The sequence below is a fragment of the Moschus berezovskii genome, chromosome 4, assembly GCF_049115385.1.
Source record: "Moschus berezovskii isolate FMDL1 chromosome 4, NW_MosBer_1.0, whole genome shotgun sequence".
Classification (NCBI taxonomy): domain Eukaryota; kingdom Metazoa; phylum Chordata; class Mammalia; order Artiodactyla; family Moschidae; genus Moschus; species Moschus berezovskii.
In genome coordinates this window covers 106,926,726-106,949,623 of record NC_142463.1, presented here as the reverse complement: position 1 = coordinate 106,949,623, position 22,898 = coordinate 106,926,726, and the positions used below count along the sequence as shown (strand labels likewise).

Sequence of the window (22,898 nt, the reverse complement as noted above, 5' to 3'; positions counted from 1 at the left end):
TCATACACATAAACACACACACACACACGCTGTTCCCCTGTTCACACACTCATCCCATGGTAGTTATCTAGATGGTCGTTTGCAGTCTAGTTGCTGTCTTGGTTCACATCTCTCAGGATCTTGGTCCTTAGCCCCTCAAGGAAGACCACAGTTTATGGGAAAAGCCTAGTGGGTTTCATCCAGATCCTTCCAGGTGGGACTGAGTGAGGATGATGGTGGAGGTGTGCCTATGGGAATCTCAGTGACAATTTCTGTCTGTCGCTGAAGACAGGAAGAAAAACCCAAGCAAAGTTATAGAACAGTTAAGACCAGGAAAGCTGTGAATGCAGTCCGGTTATCTATCGTACTTCCATATAGCCCTGATGGACCTAAAATAAAAACTCATGCAGGATGCTGGTCCAGGTGACAAATGCTGAGTCAAATTGTGAGACTCTCTGCTCCTGACCTCATCTCAAACTCCCTTTGAAGATAGGTTCTCCCTGGGGCCACTGCCCCATGTGAAGAGAAAGAAAGGAAGAAGAAAGAAAAAGGAAGGGAGGAAGAAAAAGAGAAGGAGGAAGGAAGGAAAGAAAGAGAAAGAAGGAAGGAAGTGTGGAGAAAGAGGGTGGAGGGAGGCTAGGAGACCTGTCCCAAGGTCCAAAGTGTCAAAAACGGTGCCTTTAGAATAACTCGGGCTTCCTGGTGGCTCAGGAGGTAAAGAATCCATCTGCAATGCAAGAGATACAGATTCAATCCCTGGGTTGGGAAGATCCTCTGGAGAATGGAATGCTACCCACTCCAGGGGATCTTCTCCAGTATTCTACCTGGAGAACTTCATGGACAGAAGAGCCTGGCAGACTACAGTCTATGTGATGCAAAGAGTCAGACACAACTGAGCAACTAACACACACATACAGAATAACTAACTTTTAAGAACTGGGAGAGACTTTGGAGGTTAACTGGTATCAGAACTGCTTCTTAATCAGTGCAGCTGCCCACAACCATGAATGTAAGGTAAAAGAGAAATCCAAGACTAAGAATTCAAGAATTGATGGTGAGACAGGTTTGGGAATGAGTGATCTAGGTGTGGCATGAGGGCGCAGACAAGGAAAGGTAAGTCAGAAAAAGATACCAATTTTGTTTAACATGGCTTTAGAGCCTGATTAACAGGTTGCATGTACCTAGGGCCACCTGTTAGTGAGTACAGATGAGATATTAGAGAGGTGAGGTCAATAGTAGAAAAGAGAAGGAAGTAATGAAGTAACAAGATGGAGACAGGACCTCCCCTGGGAGACGATTTGGGCAAGTACATGCTCATTGTATGGACTTGCTATAGCCTCATATACTAACGTTCATTACCCATCACTGCTAACTCTTATCAAAGGAAGGGCTAATTGTTCATCTTGAACATAAAAGGCTGATTCAGAATTATTTCTATCACTAACTTTCTGAGTCTTTCCTGAAGGAATCAGTCTATTCCTAAAGGAAAAATCCAACCCAGTGATAGAATCTCCCCAGGCTCTCGCCTCCATCCCCTTCTCACACACATCACCCCCCCACCCCAACCAAAGGGGTGCAGAGGAAGGAATCCTTGTTGGTTCCCTGTGCTCAGACATTTAGTCATGTCTGACTCTTTGCAACCCCATGGATTATAATCCGCCTGGCTCCTGTGTCGATAGGATTTCCCAGACAAAAATACTGGAGTGGGTTGCCATTTCCTTCTCCAAGGGATCTTCCTGACCCAGGGATTGAACCCAAGTCTCCTACATCTCCTACACTAGTAGGTGGATTCTTTACCAATGAGCCACCTGAAAACCACCTCTTGGTTCCCTACTCAGACTCAAACTCTGGCTTTCAGGAGCCAGAGGAAATGGGCTCAGAAATTCCACACCTGCCTCCTAAACTCATCCCCCAGAAACTAACCTACATCAGCTCTCCTCTCTAGTCAATTAACAGAAGCACCCAGGATTATAATAATCAGTAAAGTAAAGGTGTTTATTCACTGGAGCCCACTTTATGTGATCTTTTTGCCTGTGACTAGGAAACAAAGTTGTGTTTGTTTTTGTTTTTAATAATCACCAATGCTGGAAGGAAACCCTCTCAGAGTCATCTCACTGTGACCTTTCTGGGTCCCACCATCTCCTTTTGGAAAATCATGTTCCCAACCCTTCTCATGGGAAGCTTGTGTCAGAGTAATGGTCTCCAACATGATTCTTTCCTTCAAGCTTAAAGTCCCCTCCTTCAGATCATAAAAGGAAATATTGTTTCCCAGAGGTCTAAGTAGTTTTGGCCCAAAATCTCTTTCCCAAACTGATTTTTAAAGTGTTGACTTGTATTTAGAAGAAGGGGAGGGAAGCTGGCTTGAGGCAGTGGGTGGGGAGTGGGAGAGGTGAACAAAACAGTCAGGAGGCAGTGACACCAGGAATAAAAAGCTTTATGGTTATAGTGATAACCCAAATCCCAATACTGAGTCCTCCAAAGAACTATATCTAGTGGGAAATCAGGCCAGTGAGTATCAGAGGTTAAACCTCTAGACCTCACCATGGAAAGAACATGGCAGGAAAAAGAGGGAAGTTCTGAGTGTTTCGGAAGCCCTTCCATTCTCTTCTTCCAACCTTCCAAGCCAGAAAAGGAGAAGACTCAGGCTGGGCAGGTCATCAGCTCTTTGAATCCTGCAGTGTTGCTCTTCAGTGGTCTTCATGACCCAGTTCAGCAGCAGCCCCCAGAGGAGCAGCCCCCAGAGCAGCAGCCCCCAGAGCAGCAGCTGGAGCCCCTAGAGTGCTGGCCACCACCACTGCCACAGCAGCTAGAGCTCTGGTGTCGGCGTCGAAGAGATCTGCGAAGCTTGTGGTGGCTCAGGCAGCAGCCTCCACCCCCAGAGCTGCAGCAGCCTCCAGAGCTGGGGGCACAGCAGGAAGACACTGGAGGGGGACATGGGGCTGGGCACTTGGGAGGACACTTAGGAGTACACTTGGGTGGGCATTTGGGGGGACACTTGGGTGGGGGCTGGCACTGCTGCTGGTTTTGCTGGAAGGACATCTTGGCAGGAACTGAATAGAGCTGGAAGAAAATAGCAAAATTTTAAGTTTAACTAACCCAAAATAACTTCCTTACATTTAAAACTGAGCTATAATTTCACAAGATTTCTTCTTTATGATGATCAGATTTTAAAACCCAATCTCCCCAAATGAGTTACAAGAGACATGCAAAGAGTTTCAACCTAGGAACTCCATAATTTCAAGTGAACCTTTTGCAACTTCAGAAAGATGCCAATCCTTGCCCTTCTCCTAATCCTTCCTCCACTTCCCAGCAGAAACGTCCCTGCCCAATCCACTTTTCTCCTTGTCTTCCTTCAAGACTGTCTTCAGCCTGCACCCCCGGGCTTGTCTCTGCCCAAAGCATGAGCACCAAGAGTCCCTCCTGGTCCTTTACCTGGTTCAACACTGGTGCAGATTACCCTGGAGCCAGGTGGACTGAGGTGCTGTCAGGAGCTTCTGCCTTTTATACAGGTCCAGCTCTGACCTGGCATCACGCAATGCCAACTAAGGGCAGTATGCTGATAGCATCTTTCCCAAGGGGCACAGGTGACTACCCTCCCCTCACATCCCAAGGACCCAATTCCTCCCTCCATAAGTATGTCAAATATTAACCCACAGGAAGATCCCTTGAGAATAGCTGGCCTCTAACTAAGATAACGATGCACACAATGCTTGTCAGTCTCACAAGCAGCTCTGCTATGTTCTTGATTTCCCAAGCTCAGTCAATAGGGTTCTAGACCTCTGTGAAGGGAAGTACTCTCTTCTCTTTGGTATAGGAAATGGAGGGGAAATTCCCAACATGGAAATTAAATGGACCTTTTGGAATAAAGATACAGATGCAAAATAAAGTGCCAAGCCCAGGACAACTATCTAATGTCTTTTTCATTCTTAGATGATGCCATGTCGTTGCTGCTGTTTAATCACTAAGTTGTGTCCAACCCCTTGCATCCCCGTGGACTGTAGCCCACCAGGCTCCTCTGTCCATGGGATTTCCCAGACAAGAATACTGGAGTGAGTTGCTGTTTGCTTCTCTAGGGGATCTTCCCAACCCGGAGACTGACCTTGCATCCCTGCACTGGCAGGCAGATTCTTTACCACTGAGCCACCAGGGAAGCCCAGTTGATGCCATAGTCTGGACTAGAAATGCTTGCTATCTCAGTGATGCTTTTTTAGGCAGGCCCCATGCAGATGGTGTGGGCGGTTGGCTTCTCTCCTTACCTGAACTTGAGTGACCAAAAGAACTCACAAAGAGCACTGACTCAGCAATAATAATCCCTTTGGAAGAGCAAAAGTCTCGGAATGGCTTCTCTTCCCACATGTGGTCCTAAAGAAGGCATCCGTGGTCTGCCCAAGGTGAGATGGCAGGGACCAGGTATATGCTGAAGGTGAAGTTGGAGAAATAGACTTCAATGGAAGATGCCAGAAGTGAGGCCTGAGTTCTGGTCGACTCCAAGAAAAGAGCATCCAGCATGAGAAAATCCTTTTTGTATAAAAAAAACCTGATGGAGGGGAAGGGGTTGGGAAGACATAGGTTTTGCAAGCCTGCGATGGAACCCTACAAACAATGTCCTGAGGGCGTTAGGTCCCCACTAAAGTCATCAAAGTTTAGTTAGCTGCTAAGATAGTCAAAATATGGCATATTCACAATGAAAACTGCAGTGAGAGGAAGTAAGACAAGAGAAATACCTCAGCTCTAAGTTGGACAGACTGCCTGGCACCAGTTCTCAGATCTGCAAACTCAGGCAGGTTATTTAAGCATCACTCTAAAAGGGGGCTTCCTGCTTTTGCATTCCACTAGCCTATGATGAAAAAGACATCTTTTTTCTTTTCTTCATCCAGATTTATTGCCTTTCTGATCATTATGATTTTCATGTAAGCAAGTTGCCAAAATACATTAGCTTTGATTTTATATAGACTCTAAAAGTTAGGATACAAAAAGCATATAAACATCTACCAATACCAAAATGTTTATGACCTTATAATTATATGGAGTAAGAAAAGGGCACAGATAAGGAATACAAATAAATTAAAATCTAAAGACTAACACTTCCTTTGATTATTTATTAAAATCCACTGACAAAGTAAAAGGAATGTTAAGCCTTTATAAACAATTGTGAACACAAAGTGACAGTGTTTTCTTCCATTTCCTGCCCATATCCTTAGCTCAACAAGTGCTGGAGACAGCCAGCTTCTTCAGATGGTCCATGAACACCTGCGGGCTAACATCATCAGTGAGGATGGGTGCTCCCGTTTCCTGTGCCCAGGCATACAGGTTATTGTGTGTCTGAGATGGATTCACTTTGGACAAAAGAAATCGAGCCTGGCTGCCCCTGTGCTCCCTGTGGATGTACCGCAGCACCCGGAACCGCGCCTGCAGGATCTGCTGTGTGCGTTGTTCAGGGAGGCCTGCAGGAAGTGCTTGACGTTTTCCTACTCAGGCGTGTCCTGGTAGCCTGCTTTCCGCCACTGGGCTATAGTCTCACTAAGATAAATGACAGTTTGGAAGAAAGTATCCATGAGCAGAATTCTGTCAGCAAGAATGTTGCCACTGTCCAGGAGCACAGGTTCTGGGGGCCCGTGGAAGGAGTAGGAAAATACAGGAAGGGCTGAGATCCTGCCTGGCAAAGTGGTGCCGATGATACACGACTTGTCAGGGCTGTTGTTGAAGACTTGGAGGAATGGAGACCTTCTAAGATGGAACATGAACTGAGGGTATAGAGAGAAGAAATCTGATAACCTAAATGAAATGGGGCCTTCTTTGTTATACTGTCCAAACTTCTGACACAGCCGGATGAGCTGTCGGTCCAGCCACCGGAGCATGTCCGGCCCCTCCTCCGACTCGGCTGGGAACACCCCCAGCCGCGCCATCAGCATCGCAGCTGCCTCCGGGTCAAACGCTGCTTTGATGTGCTTCAGCTGGCTCTGCACATCTGCCCGATTGCGGGCAACGGTGGTCACACAGATGCGCCGCTGGGTGCTGGACTGCTGGTAGTGCGTGACGAACTGGATGGCGCCTCGGCCTCCTTGCGGGATGGGGCGTTGTGCTGGTTGACTACTTCAAAGTAGATGCCAAGAGTCATTGTGGGATCCAGGCCACAGATTTTCTACTGACTCGCGCCACCGACACCAAGCTCGTTTTCTGACACACACGGTCCTTTCACATTCAGAGACACACGGGGTCCCATGGCTCCCGCAAACTTCAGCTCCCCTGAGGTCCTTACTTCCCAAGTAGCACCAAATGCCATTGGGTGTTAGTTCTAGAAGGTCTTTTAAGTCTTCATAGAATTGTTCAGCTTTGGCATTAGTGATTGGGACATAGACTAGGATTACTGTGATATTGAATGGTTTACCTTGAAAATGAACAGAGATCATTCTGTCATTTTTGAGATTTCATCCAAGTACTGCATTTTAGACTCTTGTTCAGTATGAGGGCTACTCCATTTCTTCTAAGGGATTTTTGCCCACAGTAGTAAATATAATGGTCATCTGAATTAAATTTGCCCATTTTAGTTCACTGATTCCTAAAATGTTGATGTTCACTCTTGCCATCTCCTGTTTGACCACTTCTAATTTATCTTGATTCATGGACCTAACATTCCAGGTTCCTATGCAATATCGTACTTTACAGCATAGGACTTTACTTTCGTCACCAGTCACATCCACAACTAAGCATTGTGTTCGTTTTGGCTCCATGTCTTCATTCTTTATGTAGTTATTTCTCCACTGATCTCCAGTAGCATAGTGGGCACCTACTGACCTGGGGAGTTCATCTTTCAGTGTCATATCTTTTTGCCTTTTCATACTGTTCATGGTGTTCTCAAGGCAAGAATACTGAAGTGGTTTGCCTTTCTGTTCTCCAGGGGAGCACATTTTGTCATAGCTCTCCACCGTGACCCATCTGTTTTGGGTGGTCCTACATAGAGCACGGCTCATAGTTTCATTGAGTGAGACAAGGCTGTGGTCCATGTGATCAGTTTGGTTAGTTTTCTGTGATTGTGGTTTTCATTCTATCTGCTCTCTGATGAATGAGGTTAAGAGGCTTCCTGATGGGAGTGACTGACTTTGGGGGAAACTGGTCTTGTTCTGATGGGTGATGCCATGCTCAGTAAATCTTTAATCCAATTTTCTGTTCATGGGTGGGGCTGTGTTCCCTCCATGTTGTTTGGCCTGTGGCCAAACTATGGTGAAGTAAAAGTGAAAGTCACTCATTTGCGCCCCATGGACTGTACAGTCCATGGAATTCTCCAGGCCAGAATACTAGAGTGGATAGCCTTTCCCTTCTCCAGGGGATCTTCCCAACCCAGGGCGCGAACCCAGGTCTCCCACATTGCAGGTGAATTCTTTACCAGCTGAGCCACAAGGGAAGCCCAATAAAGATAATGGTCTTCCTTGATAGCTCAGTTGGTAAAGATTCCACCTACAATGCAGGAGACCCTGGTTCAATTCCTGGGTCAGGAAGATCCCCTGGAGAAGGGATAGGCTACCCATTCCAGTATTCTTGGGCTTCCCTTATGGCTCAGCTGGTAAAAAATCCACCTGCATTGTGGGAGACCTGGGTTCCATCGCTGGGTTGGGAAGATCCCCTGAAGAAGTGAAAGGCTACCCACTCCAGAAAGAAAGCTGAGTGCCAAAGAATTGATGCTTTTGAACTATAGTGCTGAAGAAGACTCTTGCTTAGTGTGGCTAGCAGGACTGAGAGCTGAAAATGTTAAAGACTTGGTCTTTCAAAAGCAAAGGGGTAAATACAGTTAGCCCTGAATAACACAGGTTTGAACTATGCAAACTAAGAGAAGACTCTTGAGAGTCCCTTGGACAGCAAGGAGATCAAACCAGTCCATCCTAAAGGAAATCAGTCCTGACTATTCATTGGAAGGACTGATGCTGAAACTGAAACTCCAATACTTTGGCCACTTGATGCAAAGAACTGACTCATTGGAAAAGACCCTGATGCTGGGGAAAGATTGAAGGCGGGAGGAGGAGGGGATGACAGAGGATGAGATGGTTGGATGGTATCACTGACTTGATGGACATGAGTTTGAGCAAGCTCCGGGAGTTGATGATGGACTGGGAAGCCTGGTATGCTGTAGTCCATGGGGTCGCAAAGAGTTGGACACGACTGAGTGACTGAACTGAACTGATAAAAAGGGGCTGAAACAATTCTTAACCCATTCAATGAGGGAACATAACATTCTTAGAGCAATACCTGGGACTGTTAGTTCAAGATGCTAGTTTTAAAATAATTTTATCATTATGAATACTCTTATACCCATGAGAAAAGTTCTTCTAAATTTCAAATTACTGATCTGCCAATTTTTAAAACCAACACGTTTTTTACAGTATCAGAACTTAGCTCTACTGTGTTTGTTTGAGAGCTTTTGCCTTCTTCTTTAATTTTTATTGGAGTAGAGTTGATTTACAACGTTGTGTTAGTTTCAGGTGTATAGCAAAGTCAATCAGTTACACATAGACATATATCCACTCTTTTTTTAGATTCTTATCCCATATAGGCAGTTGCCAATAACTGAGTAGAATTCCCTGGCTAAACAGTAGGTTCTTGTTAGTTATCTATTTTCTATATAGTACTGTTTATATTTCAAACAGTAACATTTTACTTGTCACTGAGGAATGAGATTATGGGAAAGCTTAGTCATTATGAAAAAATACAAACAGGAAGAATTTTTAATTCACTTGTAATCCCATCCTCTGATTATTCTTAATATTTTGCTATTTTCCTTCCAGTCTCTTTTTATTATTTTATTACAATCTTTTTCCCTGTGTATAGTTTTTTTAGGATTTGTGTTTTGTTTTGACTTTACCCAGTCAATGATAAAATACTTTTATAAGAGTTTATCATACTTTTTATCTAGCGTTTTAACATAAGTATTTCTCATGTTATTCATTCTTTGAGGGCATTATTATGGGAAGACAGGGAACATTCCATGGAGGGCACAGAATACATTTATAAGTGGTTGGTTGGGAACATGAGTCCTAGGACCAATGTCCAGTCCCAGCCCTCCAATGACCAGCAAGTCACCTTGGGCAAGTGACATGACCTCTCTGCCTCACTGTCCCATCTGAGATATGGGGAAGGTAATAGTGTTTATCTGCAGAGGATCCCTTGCAGATTACATGAGTTAGTATCCATAAAACTCTTGGACTAGTATCTAACACATTGTAAACAGTCAATATTAAAAGTGGAACCTGATGCTGTGTCACTTCTAAATATTCAATAAAGACCACCAGGTGGGAGCCAAGGAGCTTGCTTTGCCTGCCAGAGCTCTGTGAAACAGGGGATCCAGCTCACCAACACCTCCACCCTTCCACCACCTTGCAGAGATATATAAAACTCAGACTCTGAATTCCTGGAAAAAGAAGTCCAATAGAGCTAAAAGGAATTATTCATTTAATACATGGGTATGATGAATTTTAAAAGAAACAATGTCTACTCCCCTTTACCTATAATTATTTGAGTACATGGCCACCTAGCTGACACCCAGTAAAATCTTTGATTGCAGACATCACAATGGATCTAGTTTAGTGCCTTGTAGATAGTATGCACTCAATTTTAATTTCCTTGTTCAGTTGAATTTTCTATCCAGCAAGGAGGATGGGTGCCTCCAATAAATCTGAACCCCGATTTTTAAAAAAATTTTGATGCACCACATGGCATGTGGGATCTTAGTTCCCCAACCAGGGACTGAACCCCTGTCCCATTTATTGGTAGTACAGTCTTAACCAATGGACTGCCAGGGAAATCCCAGGACCCAGATTTTCATTGAAAAATTCCAAACTTTTCACAGAGTGATAGAAGATGTGGAAAAGACCTTGGCTCATTCAGAAAGAGTGATTCCCAGCTCCAGTAAGGCCTGGACATTGACAGCCTCCGAAAGTTCCCTGAGTGGCTCTAATGTCCCATCCAGTTGAGAATCGCTGATTCAGACCATGGTCCTTACTATGCAGATGAAGAAACCGAGGCTCAGAGATGGAAAGACGCTTGTCCCAGATCACACAGGGACTTAAAGTTTGGAATTCAAATCGTGTCACCAGCCCTCTCTCCATCATAGCACCTTGCTGCTTGAATATTTTATTTCTTCTTGAGATTTTTTTCTAGCAAGCTTTATTTTATACAATTTCCTTGTTAAAAGTGGCTATTGAACCTGGGGTGAAAATAGTAGTAAACATGGTGAATCATTGTCTAAATCTCATGTTTAGAAAAGTTGGACATAATCCTCACTGCTAGTTGCTCTAAGTAACCAGGAATCAGGTACCTATCTCTAGAAGGCAGTGTCTGGCATCACCAGGGTTGGGCCAGCTGACGGGCCCCAAGAGCCCTCCCAAGGGTGGCACTTCCTGGTTACCTCTCCTCATCCATGCCTTTGAGCTTATCAGTCCTGACAGTGCTGAGTCACTGCATCTGACTCACAAGAGACCGATGATGGTAGTTTACAAGAGGTCCGTGAGTATCAAATGTTGGCCAGGTGGTGCATTCTCTTCCAGCAGGAAAATTCTCAAAGACATTGAGTCATAACCTGTAGATGCTTGATGGGAGCGGGATTACAAAATGACCTCAGGTTTTGATGGTGAGCAAAACTAGATGGTCCCATCAGGTCATCTGAACTACAGCCCTAGATAGGTTAGGGTCATGTTGAAAGCATCTGCTGCCCGACTGTCTTTCCCCTGCTCTCTTTTGTAGATCAGTCCTCCCTCTGCTAGACACTAACCAGGGAAGTATCTCAGGAGGCATTCTTCACTGAGTGCTGCTCTTGTCCATAATTTTCTTATTTATTTGTCTTATCTTCACTACTCACGACAGCCCTGATACATGCTGTTGTAGACAGTTGCTTCTCCCCACAAATATGGCCACAGCCCCATCCCCAGAATCTGCCAATCAGTTCAGTTCAGTTCAGTTCAGTCGCTCAGTCGTGTCCGACTCTCCGCGACCCCATGAATCACAGCACGCCAGGCCTCCCTGTCCATCACCAACTCCCAGAGTTCACTCAAACTCATGTCTACAGAGTCGGTGATGCCATCCAGCCATCTCATTCTCCGTCGTCCCCTTCTCCTCCCGCCCCCAACCTTTCCCAGCATCAGAGTCTTTTCCAGTGAGTCAACTCGTCGCATGAGGTGGCCAAAGTAATGCAGTTTCAGCTTTAGCATCAGTCCCTCCAATGAACATCCAGGATTGATCTCCTCTAGAATGGACTGGTTGGATCTCCTTGCAGTATAAGGGACTCTCAAGAGTCTTCTCCAACACCACAGTTCAAAAGCATCGATTCTTCGGCGGTCAGCCTTCTTCACAGTCCAACTCTCACATCCATACATGACCACGGGAAAAACCATTGCCTTGACTAGACGGACCTTGGTTGGCAAAGTAATGTCTCTGCTTTTTAATATACTATCAAGGTTGGTCATAACTTTCCATCCAAGGAGCAAGCGTCTTTTAATTTCATGGCTGCAATCAGCATCTGCAGTGATTTTGGAGCCCAAAAAAACAAAGTCTGACACTGTTTCCACTGTTTTTCCATCTATTTCCCATGAAGTGATGGGACCAGATGCCATGATCTTTGTTTTCTGAATGTTGAGCTTCAAGCCAACCTTTTCACTCTCCTCTTTCACTTTCATCAAGAGGCTTTTGAGTTCCTCTTCACTTTCTGCCATAAGGGTAGTGTCATCTGCATATCTGAGGTTATTGATATTTCTCCCGGCAATCTTGATTCCAGCTTGTGCTTCTTCCAGCCCAGCGTTCCTCATGATGTACTCTGCATATAAGTTAAATAAGCAAGGTGACAATATACAACCTTGACGTACACCTTTTCCTATTTGGAACCAGTCTGCAATAAGTTACCTTAAATATATAGCAAAGAGGACTCTGCAGATATGATTGGCTTAAGGGTATGGACATGGTAAAATTGTCTTGGGTTATCCAAGTGGGCCCAATGAATCTTTTTTATGGAGGCAAGAGGGTCGATCTTAGAAGAAGATATGTGACAAGAGAAGCAGAGGTTGCAGCGAGGCACTTTGAAAATAGCCCTGAGCTAAGGACTGTGATCAGTCTCTGGAAGCTGGGAACAGCAAGGAAGTGGGTTCTCCCTAGCACCTCCAGGAACACAGCTGCCTTGGTGTTAGCCCAGTAAGACCCCTGTTGTACTTCTGACCTATTAAACTTGTCTTAAGCCACTAAGTTTATGGTAATTTATTACAGTATCAATGGGAAACTAATACACACACCTATATTTAAAAAGTTTCAGAACATGGTTTAATTACCTAAAATGAGATCAAATTTATTTAAATTGTTTTCATTGATATTTGGAACTGAAGGCTAACATGTCTGATACTGACAGGATGTCTTTGGTTAAGAGATGACAAGAGATGATAAAAGACGACAGAGAAAAGGCTCAAAGGTAAACAAAGATGCAGCCTGGGCTTATGTCCCAGTTCTGCCACTTACTAGCTATGTGGCCTCTCTGAACCCATTTCCTCATCCATAAAATGGGGCAATAACAGTGTCCATTTCATAGAGTTGTATGAGGATCGCTTGAGATAATGTCTACAAAGCCCTTAACCCCGGATCTGGCTTGCAGGAAGCGCTCAGTAATATTTAGCCAGTCTTACTCTAGTCATTATTGCTATTGCCTTTATTAATAGTAATCAGTGACCAGTGGAAGCACAGAGATGTCAGGATTGTTGCCAGGGCATTTCCAGGCCCCTATTCTAGCCTTATAACTTCAGGCTATCTGATTCTTAGATCAGGGCTTGACAAATTCCATAGAGTAAGGTGGACAGGTTGCCACTACTTTGGGTCTGTCTGAATTGTCAAGTCACGACTTGTACCTCTCCTCAAGAAAAAAAAAAAAAAGTACTTATACTTTTCCCTACAGAGAGTATTTTACTATTTATAAGGTGTTTCTTCATTCGTGATTTTATTTGAGTCTTCTGTGGTGTTGGAGAAGACTCTTGAGAGTCCCTTGGACTGCAAGGAGATCCAATCAGTCCATTCTAAAGGAGATCAGTCCTGGGTGTTCATTGGAAGGACTGATGTTAAAGCTGAAACTCCAGTACTTTGGCCAATTCATGCAAAGAGTTGACTCACTGGAAAAGACTCTGATGCTGGGAGGGATTGGGGGCGGGAGGAGAAGGGGACGACAGAGAATGAGATGGCTGGATGGCATCACTGACTCGATGGACATGAGTTTGAGTGAACTCCGGGAGTTGGTGTTGGACAGGGAGGCCTGGCGTGCTGTGATTCATGGGGTCGCAGAGAGTCGGACACGACTGAGCGGCTGAACTGAACTGAATGACCCCATTGGGCAAAACAGATGGTTATTACTCCTGTTATTCAAAGAAACAAATCAGTGCTCAGGGAGCCCAAACAACTTGACTAAGGTCACACAGATCAGAGAAGGTCGAGCTTTAGATCTCATGCTTCCTCCTCAGATCACAGTGCTCTTTGGCTCACTCTCTGTGTGTCATGTCAGAGAAGCGGTGGACAGGCCAAGAATCCTTAGGGGATTAGATCATAAAAATGGTGTTTGAAAACTAGTCAATAGCATGCAGAAAAGTGAAATTGGGCTTCTGTCTTATATCACTCACAAAAGTTATCTCAAAATGTATTAAAGACTTAGACGCAGGACCTGATACCATAAAACTCCTAAAAGAAAACATAGAGAAGAAGCTCTTTGACATTGGTTTTGGCAGTAGCTTTTTGAATATGATACCAAAAGCACAAGCAACAGAACTAGTGGGACTACATCAGACTAAAAAGCTGCTTCCGCACAGCACAAGAAATAACCAACAAAATTGAAAGGCAACCTATGAAATGGAAGAAAATACTTGCAAACCTTTTATTGGATAAGGGGTTAATATTCAAAATATATTTTAAAAACTCATCCAACGCAGTGACAGAACAAAATCTGACAGACATATTTCCAAAGAATAAGGAATAAACATTTTTCCAAAGAAAGCCTCTAAATAGCCAACAAGTTCATGATATTGAAAAGATATTCAACATCAGTAATCATCAGGGAAATAATCATCAAAACCATAGCGAGATATTACTTCACACATGTTAGAGAGGCTATAATAAAAAAAGAAAAACAAGAACTAGCAAGTGTTGGCAAGGATGTGGAAAAAAAAAAAGAACTTGTGCACTATTGGTGTGAATGTAAATTGGTTCTGTCATTATGGAAAACAGTATAGAGGTTCCTCAAAAAATTAAAAATAAAACACCCATATGATCCAGCAATCTCACTTCTGGGCTTATAGCCAAAGGAAAGGAAAGCAGGATATCAAAAAGATATCTGAGACTTCCCTGGGGGTACAGTGATTAAAAATCCACCTGCCAATGCAGGGGACATGGCTTTTATCCCTGGTTTAGAAGGATCCTACGTGCCACAGGGCAACTAAGCCTGTGCACCACATCAACAAAGCCCATGCTCTAGAGCAAGGGAGCTGCAACTATTGAATCCACACATGACAACGAAGAAAGTGGCTACCACTCGCCACAACTGGAGAAAGCCCACACACAGCAACAAAAACCTAGCACATCCAAAAATAAATGAATAAACAAATCCACTAAGAAAAGTTATCTGCACTCCCATGTTTCTTACAGCGTTACTCACAATAGCCAAGATATGGAAGCAACCCAAGTGCCCATCAGCAGATGAATGGATCAAGAAAACGTGGTGCATATGTGCAGTGAAATATTTATTATTCAGCCACAAAGAAGAAGGAAATCCTTCTATTTGTGACAACATGAATAAACCTGAGGGGATTATATTGAGATGTCAGAAACACAAAGACAAATACCGTAAAAATGTCACTTAAACATGTGGAATCTGAAAAAGCTTAAGTCATAGAAACACAGAGTAGAACAGTGGTTACTAGGAACTTGGGGGCGGGGGTGGAAGTGGGGATCTGGGAGATGTTAAAGAGTACAAACTTGCAGCTAGAAGATGAGTAAGTTCTGGAGGTAATGCACAGCATAGTGATATTGTCAACTATACTATAATATACTTTGAGGTTGCTAAGAGACTAGATCTTAAATGTTCTCACCACAAAAAAATAAATAGTGGCAGTAAACTATGTGATGTGGTAGCGGTGTTAGTCAAAGCTACAGTGGTCATCATATTGCAATATATACATGTTTCAGATCAACACTTTGTACATCTTAAATATACATAATGTTAATGCTAACTGTATTACAATTTAAAAAAAGCAAACCATAAATACTCCTCTTCCGAAAGACAGTGTAAACATGGCCTTTAAATAGGGCTTTCTTCTTGCCCCAAGTGACTGGATTGTTGGACAGAAGAGTGCTCCAGCAGTTCTGGCCTCAAAGCACAGAGCTATCATCTTGCCCGCCTGGGCACCACCACCTCCAAGAAATGCATGTCAATGACGTGAGTGCAGCAGGGACACCAGCGCCTGACTCACAGAGCTGCCTGGGTCCCTCAGGTGCACACAGCACTTCCTGAAAGAGCTTCACCTCCCGCTTGGTTCTGAGCCAGCTTAGCTCCACCTGCTTGTGGGTTCCTGTCCCGAAGCGCACGGCTCCTGGGGCCCTGGGCCAGCAGTGGTGTTATCTCCTCCTCTGTGGGGAGCATTCCCATAGCTGGAGCCTGGAGGCGGGCATGCCGTGGGAGCCTCCAGAGCAAATAACCAGAGAAAGGAGGATTCCTCTCTGGGAGAGGAAGTAAATTTCCAGGGTGGAGACCCCGAGGAGTAAAAATAGCCCAGGAGGCTCCTGGGAGCCACATGCACAGAGGAACCTTGTTTTCCCAGCTGGAGAGGCTGGGAGCTGAGACCAGGCAGTGGGGAGAGGCTGGCTGCAGAGCAGCAGACAACAGTCACACAGAGGCAAAATGTGTGTCCAGTAGGGATGTGTGACCTGCAACTCCCTGGAGGCCGGGTTGTCCCTCTCGGCAGCTTAGTCTGCCCTGATGTTGGCCATGATCAGTGGAATGTCTTCAACAGGGAATTGTTTTAGTTCCCCACTTACAGTGAGGCCCTATAGGGAACCAGGCCAGTGCTAGGCATAGGAGAAAAAGAGATGAGGAGGCCACCATCCCTGCCCACTGAGAGTGGTCCTGGTGAGCTCTAATAGGAGCAGACTGGTGACTATGGGGGCTTCCAAGGTGGCATTAGTGGTAAAGAACCCGCCTGCCAGTGTTGGAGATGCAAGAGATGTGGGGTTTGATCGCTCGGTCAGGAAGATCTCCTGGAGAAGGGCATGGCACCCCACTCCAGTATTCTTGCCTGGAGAATACCATGGACAGAGGAGCCTGGGAGGCTATGGCCCATAAGGTTGCAAAAAGTCAGACACGACTGAAGTGACTTAGCAAGCATGCATGGTGACTATGGACTAAAATTTCAGCAAAGTAGATTTGAGAGTTTTTTCTAAAGTTTACAGCAAGTTCAGTTCAGTTCAGTTGCTCAGTCGTGTCCGAGTCTTTGTGACCCCATGAATCACAGCACACCAGGCCTCCCTGTCCATCACCAACTCCCGGAGTTCACTCAAACTCATGTCCATCGAGTCGGTGATGCCATCCAGCCATCTCATTCTCTGCCGTCCCCTTCTGCTCCCGCCCCCAATCCCTCCCAGCATCAGACTCTTTTCCAGTGAGCCAATTTGTCGCATGAGGTGGCCAAAGTATTGCAGTTTCAGCTTTAGCATCAGTCCTTCCAATGAACACCGAGGACTGATCTCCTTTAGGATGGACTGGTTGGATCTCCTTGCAGTCCAAGGGACTCTCAAGAGTCTTCTCCAGCACCACAGTTCAAAAGCATCAATTCTTCGGCGATCAGCTTTCTTCACAGTCCAACTCTCACATCCATACATGACCACTGGAAAAACCGTAGCTTTGACTAGATGGACCTTTCTTGTCAAAGTAATGTCTCTCCTTTTTAATAAGCTATCTAGGTTGGTCATAACTTTCCTTCCAAGGAGTAAGCATCTTTTAATTTCATGGCTGCAATCAGCATCCACAGTGATTTTGGAGCCCAAAAAATAGAAGTCTGACACTGTTTCCACTGTTTCCCCATCTATTTCCAGTTACAACAACATAAACGATAAAGGCCATGTTTATGTAAGTCTTTCCAAATATGTTTGTGTATTCATAAATAATACATGTAAATAAACAGAAAAAAATGTCTGGATGGATCTATATTAGAATGCCAATAGCACATGCTTCTGTGTGGGGAATCCTGAGCATTTCTTTTTCCTTTTGCTTACCACTATTTTCTAATTTTCCTGAAATGAGGAAAAATGTGGATTTTATTGTCACGTTCCTTGGATAATAAAATATCTCACTTAGTGCAGAGATACTAAACTCACTGAAAGTATCAGAGAAGGCTTCACCAAAAAAGGTGTCTGATGCGTCTGTTCAGTGTTGCAGATGTTCCGAGTTTCTGCTCAGCACCAGGCACCATCCTTGGTGCTGGAGGCACAGGGAGAGAGTTATGCACATTCCTTGCTCCTGGGACTCAGAACACTGTACCCTCTCCCCCTCCATCTGCAGCTCAGCTGCAACCTCCCTTCTCATCTGGTCTCCAGGCGCCCTCCTTGCCAGCCTCACTCTCTCAGATGCTTCATCACACCCTGCACAGCCGCATATGTGGATGTCATTTACCCCCAAGATCATAAACTCCGTGGAAGTCAGAACTCTACGTTATCTTTTTTATTGAATTCCCAAAGTTGGGAGAACATGGGTGTCCTGGCTGGAGTACTGAACAGAGCCAACTGGAAGGAAGGGGACATTGTGGCCCAGACAAATCTCAGTGCCAGAGGCCCAGGAGCCTCATGGTTCCCAACTCTTGAGCCCAGCTGGTGACTGAGGAGGGGCTGCCTTGCACCATGCTTTGCACTCAGAAGGAACCAGGGTTTATTGAAATGAAAAGTGACCACTTTTCATATATACATACATACATATATATATATATATAGTCCTCTCTTCATCACTCCGTGTCATTCAACTTTAAGTAGCGGTGACTCTGTTGACAAATAAAGAAATCATAAAGCAAGAAGTGTATCTTACTTGTAACAAAAAGAAAAGACATCCACACATCTGAGAAACTAGAGTTCGCAACTGTAGGTTGGAGCTGCCCCTCATCCTCTCTCCTCCTCCATCACGGGCACCACAGCCAACTCTCCCCAGACTCCCCCAGATCTTACAAGGTCAACACTTTTTCACATCTTCTCCATCCCTGCTCTGGCTCTGGCAGGCACGTGGAACATGCCTGAGTCATGCAATAGGAGTCTGAGCAATTTACCAGAGGCTTGAAGTCTCTAGCTCAATGATGAAATGACCAAAATTTCCTGCTACCCTTATGCCAGTCTTTTCCACTCAAATGCAATGAGTGATCTGTGGAAATGTCTGGCTCTATCCTAGGACTGAAGGTTGTTTCATCCAGAGAATTCAGTCTCTAGAATGTCTTTTTACTCCTCTCTACTCATCCCCTAGAAGAAAAGCTATGACCAACTTAGACAGCACATTTAAAAGCAGAGATACTACTTAACCTACAAAGGCTGGTCTAGTAAAAGCTATGGTTTTTTTTTTCTCAGCAGTCATGTATGGATGTGAGAGTTGGACCATAAAGAAGGCTAAGCACCAAAGATTTAATGCTTTTGAACTGTGGTGCTGGAGAAGACTCTTGAGAGTCCCTTGGATTGCAAGGAGATCCAACCAGTCCATCCTAAAGGAAATCAGTCCTGAATATTCATTGGAAGGACTGATGCTGAAACTGAAGCTCCAATACTTTGGCCACCTAATGCAAAGAACTGACTCATTGGAAAAGACCCTGATGCTGGGAAAGATTGAAAACAGGAGGTGAAGGGGATGACAGAAGATGAGATGGTTGGATGGCATCACCAACTCGATGGACATGAATTTGAGCAAGCTCCAAGAGTTGGTGATGGACAGGGAGGCCTGGGGTGCTGCAGTCAGTGGCAAAGAGTCGGACATGACTGAGTGACTGAACTGAACTGACTCATCTTCTGGTCTCCTCACCTCTGCCTCAATATCCACAGACCCTCTCAGTCCTTAAGTATCCCCATCCAGGGCCCCCCATCACTGCCAGGTGAGGGCCTCGCTCCCTCCTCTTGCTCCCTGTTCTTTATTCTAGCCCTCAAGGGCAAAAGTGATGTTCCACCACTGACAGCAACCAATGCATAGAACCCACCATCGCGACCCCTCCCCACCAGCCCCCTCAGTTCCCTTAGTAAATGGCCCCAAGACCCAAGACTGAGAGCCATCCCAGCCTCTCTTTCATCCTAATCCCACATCCAGCAACACACCCAGGTTTCCTTCTCCTGGTTCTACCTCTTTCTTTCCTCAGACCCTTGCCATCTGTCTACTATGTAAATCTGAGCCTATTTGAAGTTTTCAATCTGTACGGCTCCCATGCTGGTTCAAATGGTGAAGACTCCTCCTGCAATGCAGGAGACCAGGGTTCAGGTTGGAAACATCCCCTGGAGAAGAGAATGGCTACCCACTCCAGTATTCTTGCCTGGGAAATCACATGGACAGAGGAGCCTGGCGGGCTACAGTCCAGGGGTGGCAAAGAGTCAGACATAACTAAGAGACTAAACATATTTCCCCCAAAGGGAAAACAATCCAAGTCCCTCCAAATGGTGCCTGAGTTCTTCATACTTTGGCAACTTCTACCTCCCCAGGCTCCCTTTGCCTCCCATAAAGTTTTAATGAATCTCTACTATGTTCAGAGCATCTTCTGGGTCCTGAGGATTCAACAGTGAGCTGGGAACCTAAAGAGATCAACTATCTGGTGCATGAAGAGCTTGGTGCAGGTCTCCCCGGTACTGTAGGGACACTATAGCTACATTATGTTATCACTACCCCTGAACATGCCTACATGCACCCTCAGTTAGAAAGCACTTTGCCCCCCCCCACTCCTACATGGTCCCAAGGACCATCCTGTGAAACACCTGCCCCAGTGGGACCCCATCACCAGCTCCCCGTAATGAAGGGCCTCTCTTACAGGGCATCTTCTGTGCCCTGTGCTCACAACTGGCCTTCCCTTTTGGATTCTGAGACCCTTCATGTTAGGATCTGAGTGTTCACCCTGTGAGCCTGGGGGATATCACAGAGGCTGGCACCTAACAGATGCTCAGACTTCCTGAAAGAGTTCCTCGGGGGCAGATGCCTCACGCCGTCCGCCACTGTGTCCTCAGGGATTTAGTGCAGAGCACACAGCATTCAGAAAATACTTGCTGTGTGAAGAAGGAAGGAAGGAATGAACGCATCATCTCTGTCAGGGAGGGAGGAGGCCCATGGGGCCGTCGTAGTCCCTGCAGAGCATGTTCTGACCTTGACTCAGCCTGATTCACTGGAAACTGTGACTGAAGTCACTCATCTGCAGCACGTTTGCCTTGGTCTCCTCGGGATGCCGGGCAAATGAGGAGACTTTACACCCTGGAAATCATGGATCCCTTCTAGATAAATAAGGGGATGTCAGGTCCTGCTGGCATGATTCTTAGACAATCTGGGTCACCTAGGAATCTGTCCAAGATCTGGCTCATTCTTCCTCATTCAGAGGCTGAAACTGGCTCCAGAAGTCAGGACCGGCATTCCAGCCCTACATCCTTCCCATCTCTGGAAAGAGATGGAAACGCTTGATTCGCTGGCCACAGCTGGACTGAAGGAGGACCAGGGGAGCTGTAACATGAGAACACAGTCTGGCAGTGCCTGACAGAGTGGCCACGCCGCTGCCAGCTGCCCAGCTGAGGGGCAGAAACCCCACAGACTTTGAGAAAGTCACTCCTGGTGCCCGTGACTGACCTCCCACTGGACTGTGGCCTGAACCAGAGCTGGGACTCTGATGTGGTGGGTTCAGTGACTGCCCTCCTGTGGAAATTGTTCTGGGCCAGCTCTCTGAACTCCGCTCAGTTCCTGGCAGGTATCACAATATCCCAAGTGCTCAGAGCTTCTCTGTTGCAGAGAGAGCTCAGACCCCACACCAAACTCTTCATCTACCAGGTAGCTGATTTCTTAAGGTTCCCAGTTCACTGCCGAATCCCCAGGACCCAGAAGATGCTCTGAAGATAGTGCTAAGGCTCAGTTACTTCAGTCATGTCTGACTGTTTTGCAATCATATGGACTGAAGCCTGCCAGGTTCCTCTGTCCATGGGATTGAAGAGGCAAGAATACTGGAGTGGGTTGCCTTTCCTATTCCAGGGGATCTTCCATACAGGGATTGAACCTGAGTCTCTTATGTCTCCTGCATTGGCAGATGGGTTCTTCTAAGTGCTAAGTGCTAAGTTCACTAAGTGCTACATAGTAGAGGCTCATTAAATGTTTGTGGGAAGAAGAAGGAAGGAAGGAAGAGAAGGAGGCAGGGAGGGAGGAACGGAAGTAGGAAGAAAGGGAGGAAGGAGAGAAGGAAGGGTGGGAGGGGAGCCACGTGCCACTGTTGGCATCAGCCACCACTGAGCTGGCTGAGAACAGTGTGAGCCTCTGTCAGCACCTGGATGCCCTGTGTGAGAGGCTGAAGCCGGCTTCCCACAACAGCGGCCATCTCCCACTAATCCCGAGGCTTTGGGACACAAGTTTTCATTTCCCGGAGCAGAAAGTCTCCTGAGACAGAAAACTTGACAGTTAATGAAGCGCCCTTGTGGCACATGATGAGGGCTTATAATCCTTCACCTTAGGTCATCCAAGCTCTGTCACTTCCTGGGGTTTTCAGTGTATCTTTCCCACAAGCTCCCCCACCCCAGCACCCTGGAAGGAACTCATCTCGGAGGCACCATGGGCCTCAGCCACGGAGGTGCCGTGTTTCTCTCTGGGATCCAGGAGACAGGGGTGATGGGAGTGTATTCTATTGGAAGTGGAAGACTTGAGGACCAGTGGTGCTCCATTATTAACCCTAAAGTGGAAAAAGAATCAGTTGAGCTGAGTGAGGACAGTGGAATAAAATTGAATATAAAACAAGGACATCTGCTCTTGAGTCTCCATTCTGCCATATTAACTTTGGATTTGTCACAGTCCTCTTCTGAATCTGAATTCTCTCATCTCTGAAATCAAGGTCACTTATATGCAATTCAGTCCAATGAGATCACATGTAGCAAAGTACTTAGTGAGCCATAAAGTACTACAGAAATAGAAGCTAAGAAGAATAATGTAAACATAATCAAATAATGATGATGCTGATAAGGCCAACCTTTGAGTAGCTCTGTCCCTCACATAACCCTGCAGGCTTATATGATATCAGTGAGCCCAGAGGAAGGGAAGGAAGGACCCCAGGTGACAGCTGAGTGTCAATACTCTGCCAGGGAATTGCTGGTGCCTGTCCGGAAGACAGTCCTAAGGGCAGACACCTCCCTGGCCCAGAGAGTGTGAGGAAGAAGGAATGAGCTTGATGGCTATCTTTGTGACCTGGCTCTGACCCATGTGGGAGTCCTTTGATGACTGGGAAATAAGCTCTCTAATTCCCCAGCTGGTTCTGCAAGCCCTTGGGAACCAGGTTGGGCTGGGGGTGGAGCCTGGGATCAGGCAGTCGCTTTGCCTTTGGAGCAGCGTGTCCTGTGTAAGACAGCAAGAGGCTGGATGAGAAGACCATTGCAAGCCCCTCCTGCCCAGGAGGACCCCACAGTCCAGACCTGCAGGTTGTGCACAGGCTCTGTCCTCAGGGGCTCCCAGTCCTCGGAACGGCACCCAACACCCAACACTGTCGACACCACCCTTGCACAGCTTCCACTCTGGGCCACACCTGGCTTAGAGGAGCTTCACTCTGACCTCGTACCAAGCATGTCACATGCAAAAGACACTTGGAGCTGCCACAGGAAGGTTCATCTATAAGTCAATCACTCTGTCCTTGAAAACAAGTGGAGTACATATAATGTCCCAGCTGTTGTGCTGGATACTAAAGATA

General features: G+C 45.8%; 1 protein-coding gene and 1 pseudogene across 1 annotated transcript; both read right to left on the bottom strand.

Annotated features, from left to right (window-relative positions):
- Positions 1 to 2,395: 2,395 nt before the first annotated feature.
- On the bottom strand, positions 2,396 to 3,463 carry LOC148778185 (uncharacterized). Its single transcript, XM_088835768.1, has 2 exons — positions 3,412 to 3,463; positions 2,396 to 3,039 (listed from the first exon to the last, which is right to left on the bottom strand). The coding sequence occupies exon 2, from the start codon at positions 3,016 to 3,018 to the stop codon at positions 2,689 to 2,691; it is 330 nt and encodes a 109-aa protein (XP_088691894.1). The 5' UTR covers positions 3,019 to 3,039; positions 3,412 to 3,463; the 3' UTR covers positions 2,396 to 2,688.
- Positions 3,464 to 5,181: 1,718 nt separating this feature from the next.
- LOC129541277 (protein transport protein Sec23B pseudogene) lies at positions 5,182 to 6,262 on the bottom strand (annotated as a pseudogene).
- Positions 6,263 to 22,898: the final 16,636 nt, after the last annotated feature.

Bases quoted from the DNA above. Each gene is read 5' to 3' on its own strand.
- LOC148778185 (XM_088835768.1), bottom strand. From the start codon at position 3,018: ATGTCCTTCCAGCAAAACCAGCAGCAGTGCCAGCCCCCACCCAAGTGT.